The 7,394-nt window shown below is 32.9% G+C and overlaps 1 protein-coding gene across 3 annotated transcripts in view; it reads left to right on the top strand.

Moving 5' to 3' along the window:
- The window catches only part of NUDCD1 (NudC domain containing 1), a 93,338-nt gene extending 86,373 nt beyond the window's left edge, over positions 1-6,965 (top strand). For all 3 annotated transcript variants that reach the window (XM_082364341.1, XM_082364340.1, XM_082364342.1), the window contains 2 exons: positions 2,383-2,542; positions 4,565-6,965. In XM_082364341.1, coding sequence (XP_082220467.1) covers positions 2,383-2,542; positions 4,565-4,857 — 453 coding nt within the window. In that variant the 3' untranslated portion in view covers positions 4,858-6,965. The remainder of the gene's footprint in view (positions 1-2,382; positions 2,543-4,564) is intronic.
- The last annotated feature ends 429 nt before the right edge of the window (positions 6,966-7,394 follow it).

Genomic DNA, 7,394 nt, shown 5'->3' on the forward strand with positions numbered 1-7,394 from the left:
GGAAGGAACACCTCCCAACTTGTTTTATGAGGCCAGCATTACCCTGATAGCAGAGACATGACAAGAAAAGAAAACAGGAAAAAAATTAAAAACCACACCAGTATCCCTCATGAATATAGATACAAAAGTCCTCAGTAAAATATTAGTAAATGAAATCCAGCAGTAAGTAAAAAGGATAATACATCATGACCAAGTAGTGTTTACCCAGGGAATTCAAGGCTGACTCATCAACATTCAAGTATCAATCAACATAATTCAGTGTATCATCAGACTAAAGAAGAAAAATATTTGACCATTCTAGTAGATGCAGAAAAAGAATTGACAAAACTTAGTATCTGTTTATGATAAAAATGCTTAGCAAACTAGGAGTTGAAGGTAACTGCCTCCTCAAAAAACCGAGTGTTAACATCGTATTTCATGGTAAAAAAGCTAGAATGCTTTCCCCTAAGATTGGTAACAGGCAAGGGTGTTTGCCCTCATTACTCCTAGTCAGCCTCATGCTGGAGCTCCTAGCTAGTGCAGTGAGGCAAGAAAAAGTAGTAAAAGGTATAAAGAATTATCAAGAGGTTTCAGTAACTACCATGAGAAAGATGAAACCACTTTTTAGGTGTTATCTTAAAAGCAGTGTTTATCTGCAGTTCCTTTGTCTACTCTTAGCTTGCAACCTTTGAATGGAATTATAAGTTTATTTTCCTAACATGGCCGCTGACCAACCTAATAAGTATCATACATCTTAAGTGGTGTGATCTTTTTTATTTAGCTGTATGGAATACTTGATTTTAAAATGAAGAATAGGAAGGCTAGAATTTATTAAATGAATATCACACAGTCTCTTACTACATAAAGAAAAAATTAATCTCATTTAAAGGGAGTGTTTTATCTCACAGTAAATTATATTTGCAGTTAGTTCCATCAGACTAGTTTATTATAATTTGTTTTTAAAACTTCCAGATAATTAGCTTTGAGTATATTTAAAGCATCCAAATCTTATTTGAGGAATAATTTGTTCACTTTCTGGGGGGCAGATCCACAAACTATTTGCTGAAACATGCATTAATGGAAAGTATAAAACAAAGTAATGAGAATACAGTTGAAACTACAGAAAAAACTGAATTTGACAATAAAACTTACTGTAAAGTGTAATATAAAAGGCCAGTTAGTTGGCAGTGATTTTGAAAATAAACCTCACTTAGCCAGTGATTATCAGGAGCAAAGGGAGAGAAGAAATAGTCCGTGAACACTGTGTGCTAGCCTGTTCCCCTTCTGCAGAGAACAAGCACTGGCCCCACCCAAAAGCCCTATCCCTTGGCATTGTTGCAGCAACACAAATTAGGTTGCTCTGTCTCTGGATTCTCCTGTGGCCTGTGTTGGAGAGCCACTTCACAGCTTTCCCTATTGAACATAGGTCAGGTCTCCACCTTTAATTTCAACCCAACATTTTATTCTCCAGTCTGCTCTAAAACTCATGGAAGCAATTCAGTGTTTATTAAGTACTATGCATATTTTATGTTTTCTATATTTGATATGACTTTTGTTGGTATTTAGGCATTTTTAACTCTGATAAACAGCATTTGTAATGAAGAATATCACTGCAGCCTCTTTCCATTAAAAAAAAAGTATTGCTATAGATGGAATCCAGTTATGAGCCTCAACCTAATGAGTCTGTAGTAAAATGAGTTCCTTTAGCCATCAATATTGCAATAAAATTATTAACATAATGAATATTCTTGACATTTTATTGTAAATAGACAGTACAAAGTCAATAATTTGTAAACAGATCTGCGTTTGAATCCTAGCATTGTGATTTTTCTGTGTAGCCTAGAATAAGTTACTCAGGCTCTCTCAAGTATATTCTTTCATCTATGAAGATAATAAGAGCCTTGTGGGTTATTGATGTTAATATTTATAACATGTCTGGCACATAGATTGTGCTCATAAATCATAGTAGCTATCGTTCTTCGTAGTTATTATTACAAATTAGCATTTGTAAACTTCACATTTGTATTCTGTGGTTTAAAAAATATTCTGCCTATAAAATTGGTGCTTTATAGCATGTTGTAAATGAGTTACTAACAGTTGACAAATACTATAGTGTAGTGGTTAAGAACATGGACTCCAGATTCAAATCTCAGCTCCACAACTTATAACCAGCCTGACCATGGGCAAGTTACTTAAATCCTTTGTGCATCACTTCCCTCAGCTTTAAGATAGACCTAACAATAGCACATTTCTCCCAGTAGCATTATGAAGAGTTGTTAATCAGTTTTAGGCATATAGAAAGTTTAGAACAGTTGTTGACATGTAGTTCTGTGTGTCAGCTGTCATCCGTATTATTATTAATTTGTTGTTGAGTAAATGACTTTTTGTCACTTTTTATTTTAGGTGAATCTTGGAAGCAACCAGTACCTTTTCTCTGTCATAGTGGATCCTAAAGAAATGCCCTGCTTCTGTTTGCGCCATGATGTTGATGCACTTCTCTGGCAACCACACTCCAGCAACCAAGACGATATGTGGGAGCATATCGCAACTTTCAATGCTTTAGGTATAAGCAAGCTCTTTGACAACTTTTTCCTTTATATTGAAAACTACAGTCATTCTTTTTTTTTTTAAGTTTTTGGGTTTGTTTAAATTTGAGCTGTCCTAATTATGCTTGGATTGATTTGTGCTATAATTTGGTTGCTTGTACATAGTTGATGAATGTTAGTACTTTTGGAACAGTAGGACTAATTTGTTTTTATGCTTGTGCAGAAGATCAGCACAGAATAGAAATCAAAGTGGTTATCTAACTGCATGAATCATTCTAATCAGTTACTTGCTTATTCCAACTAAGCTATACAATATCAGAATATGAACAAGGGGCTTGACAGTACCCTACATAGAACTTGTATTCAGGTTTCTTCAGAGTAGTCTTCGGTAATCATGGAATTGCTCTAAGATAAAGCACATTATGAGACATGGAACTTAAGTGAAAAACAGCCATTATAATGAAAATACTTAGGGAAGATGATGATAAGCAGAAATGAAATTTATTCTGTAGGATAAAAGGGAAAATACTGGTTTTAAAACTAGAGCTTGAAACATTTTGAGCTACATGATTGTAGACTTATGCAATAATTGATTTAATGATAAAATACATTAGTATTGTGTGGGAGAAATTTTTTATATGAATTGACCACAGCTATTGCTTTATTGAAAGGTTATTTTAAACTGCCAGCAGGAAGTAAAATTATGCATTGTGATTGCTGTATATGTACAGCCCTAACTGTAGAGTAGATTTTTTCAATTATCCCTTATAGTTAGTAATATGGGCTGTTAAACTGGTTAATTCAGACTCCAAATGGATTTTAATGACCTGAAATAAAGTTTGATTGAATAATTTAGCCACATAATTTCTAGCCTTTCTACTAAAATTCCTGATTTTTTATTCTATTTTTTTCAGTAAGAGGAAAGCTTTATCTTAATTTTCAGATATTCCTTTTGTATCCCTAAATCCCCTAGTATAATGGAATTCTATTACGCTTGAGTTTAAGTTAAATCAGCATTACATTAGATGTGTAGTCTTGAGATGTTATGTACATTATTTTGTCAAGATTAGCCTGGAGAGCTAAATCTAGGCTCTCAAATAGGTGTCTATGTCCTCTCTATTTTTTCCTCCTCAAGGCCTGCTTAATATTAAAAAACCAGCATTGATCTGCTTGTGCTCAGTGGTTCCTTTGCTCATTCATTATTTGATGAGGTCTCAATTTACATTAGTGTTATATTTCCTCTCTCACATGTTATAATGTTCAGTAATCATGTCCCAATCTGAAAATTCTAATTTTTATTTCAGAACATAAATGCTCTTTTAAACTATAAAGATAATTTTTAAAAAGATTATTTTTTCAAAGTTCAATTAGTTTTCAAGGGATAGCCTAATGGAATTTTTTAAAATAGATACTTGAATTTTCTTTGAGTTTGTAGTGGTCTCAAGGCTCTACTTCTGAGAGGTGAAGTACAAATCCTGTTACAGTGTTGGTATTGGTGTATAAAAATACCACTGACATTATAGAAATAATGGGAATGCATTGTGCATATTAGTACCTTCGGGGATGGGGTCTGCATTATGCACACACTCCTAAAACAACTTTATAATACATCCTATAAACATTTTCCCATTTATTTGATAAGAAAAAAGAAAAGATGCTGTAATGCCACATCTGTGATTGATGTACTCAATTATTATTTAAAGATATTTTGGCATGTTTTTAGTGTGTTAGATTTTTAGTGTTTTAATTATTCATGGAAATTATATAGGACCTATATTGTGCTTTTTTTTGAAGGGATGAAACACTATTTTGTTCCTTAGGAATTAATGCTTTATTTTTGCACCATTTGGGAGAGATTGATTGTGGCTAGTCATTAATGGTTCAGAATTTAACCATTGTTGAGTATCTATGATATATATTTTTATTTAACCCTTTCAATTTGTAATAAAATTTATGAACTATTAAATGTTAAATCACTGTTTTTCCCCTTCTGTTTAATAATATAGTTTTTCTTTTTTTTGTTTCATATTTCTTGGCAGGCTACGTCCAAGCATCAAAGAGAGACAAAAAATTTTTTGCCTGTGCTCCAAATTACTCTTATGCAGCCCTTTGCGAGTGCCTTCGACGAGTTTTCATCTATCGTCAGCCCACTCCCATGTCCACTGTACTTTACAATAGGAAGGAAGGCAGGCAAGTAGGGCAGGTTGCTAAGCAGCAGGTAGCAAGCCTAGAAACCAGTGATCCTATTTTAGGCTTTCAAGCAACAAATGAGAGATTATTTGTTCTCACTACCAAAAACCTCTTTTTAATAAAGGTAAATACAGAGAATTAATTACTCCAACATGTTGGCTTCTCTGTACTGGAAAAGTATTCAGTGGTAGCTGGAAGGCTGGGCAGTTGTGCTGTAATCTGTTAAGTTTTATTGTGTTAAAATTATCTTGTATGAATTTATTTTTTAAAGGATATTGGAAATATATTTGAGATTATGAGTCTATAAAAGCTATGGAATGAAGCTGCAAATTTAGAGAAAATTAGCTTCTGTAAAAAATGTAAAGATAGTATCAGCAAGTATAATTAATTTTTTAAAAACAGGCTAGAATCTCATCTTTTATATGAAAGATGTACAATTCATGTTTAAAAATAAAAATATTTATCGTGTATTTTTTGTTCACTGATACAGTTTCTACTTCTTTACCTATAGAATGTATAGGATAATAGTTAAAGTGTTGATTCTTGTAAATACTTTTTAAATGGACTGAATAGCTGGGGTAGAGGGAGAAATATAACAGGTACAGCAGGTCTAGTACTGTTAAAGTTTGCTGAGAGACCTTAAGTGTTTTTTCATATTAAGTATAGCTTTATTTAACTTTTATCCATTTGGTCTTCCACAGACATAAATAAAGAGAGATGATAAGGTTCTACGAAGTGTAGCTCTTATCCATTGCTATATAACAAACCACTCCAAAACTCAGTGGTTTAAAACAGGATGTTTTATAATTTTTCATGGTTCATTGACTTGACTGTCTCTGTTCTGCATGGCCTTTCCTCCTCCAGTAAACTAGACCGTGTTTCTTCCCATGACAGAAAAAACATTACAAGAGGGCAAGCCCTAATGTACAAGAGTTTATCAAGCCTGCACTTGCATCATATTTGCTCATCTTTCATTGAACAAAGCAAGTCTAGAGTCAGTGTGAGAGAGTGGAGTACACAAGGATACAGATAGCAGGTGGTATGATTCACTGGGAGCCATTTATGTAACAAACAGTCTGCCATACAGATTATAATTCATCCTGGTAGTTCTTACATTTCTACAGTTAAGAAAAAAGTAATCCTGTTTGTTTATACATTAAATATGTTTTGCCATGAATTTTAGCTTCTTATATTATTCCCTTGGATTTCTTTTGGTGTGCATTTACCTGGAAAATTGTTTACTTTTGTACCATTTTTGTATGCTTCTTATATAAACTTCAAGTTAAACTTTATAATAGGGGAATTGAGACTTTAATATAAGAGGCAGAAAATGAAGAAAAGAGTACAAGGTAGGAAACATTTGTTCCTAACATATCTCTTGCCTATCTAGACAAGTGTTTGGCTGAATTAAATTGTAGTGAAAGAAGGAAAAATAAGTTTGAGAGACAGAAAAGGAGGAAAAAGATGGGGATTACATGCATGTTCTAAACACTATGTCAGAAGGCAGTTTCCTGGAGAGAAGTATTGGGATGCTGGATAAAAAGTTGGGAAAACTCCTGAGAACTGGTAGTGACAGTGGAGTCCTAATAGTACTCTGTTAGTACTAGGAAAGAGGACTAGATAGCTATCAAGCATTAAGAGATCATGAACACAGAAAAAAAAAAAGTATGGCTGAACCAAAAAACAAAACAGTGATATTTGCAGAACTTTTTAGTGTCATTGTAAAATTTAATGAAACAAAAGACTATTTAGACAGTGAACTATTAAAAGCCTTTGTTATGTGACAGTAGATTTAAATTTTCTTTAAAATTTACCTCAGAGATCATAAATACCCTTTTAGGGAATTTAAGAAAAATACAGATTAATGTGGTGCTTAATTAACCATATGACAATATATATATGCAAATTTCCATATGGTAATCAATTTTCTTTCCTTTGTGTATGTGGTTTTTAACATGATTAATGTTGAATTGAAACCTATTAGGATAACTAGTCCTAAATATTTTTGCATATTGATCTATGTTAAGAGAGTAACAGGTCTAGAGCAGTGATTCCAAGTCATGTTTTCTTGAAATGTTTCAAGGATTCCACAAATATTTAACTCAGTTTGAATAATGTTCTAAAGAGATATATACAACAAGTGCTATGAATGTAGTACCTTGTGTTTTGTTGATTTTTTTTACCATAAATTATAAATGGGAATTTATAAAATATTTATGATAGTAATAAAGTAGTATTTGGTGTTTTTCATATGGAGTCATTTAATGATATTCATTATATCAACATGTTTAGTAAGCATCAGCTATGTACCATAACATATTTTCAGGGCTAAGGATAATACAGTGTTAAAGACAAATATTCTAGTGATTTCCAGGTGAAATTTCTCTTTAAGAAGCAGGTGGGGGGTAGGTGGAGTTGCTCTATTAGAAAGACATTTAAGCAGGGATGGAACCCATATGAGAACAAACAAAAGAGTTGCCAGTGGGAAGGGTCAGGAAGAGGATAGTAAAGTTCAAGAAATTAACCAAAGAAAAGCATCATAAGGAACTACTATGAACAATTATATGCTAACAACTTTGTAACGTAGAAAATGGATAAATTCCTAGAAACGTATAACCTGTCAAGACTGAATCATGCAGAAATAGAAAATCTTAACAGACCGATTACTAGTAAGGAGTA

Source organism: Balaenoptera borealis (genome assembly GCF_965194805.1).
Source record: "Balaenoptera borealis genome assembly, chromosome: 17".
In the NCBI taxonomy this organism is placed as follows: Eukaryota; Metazoa; Chordata; class Mammalia; order Artiodactyla; family Balaenopteridae; genus Balaenoptera; species Balaenoptera borealis.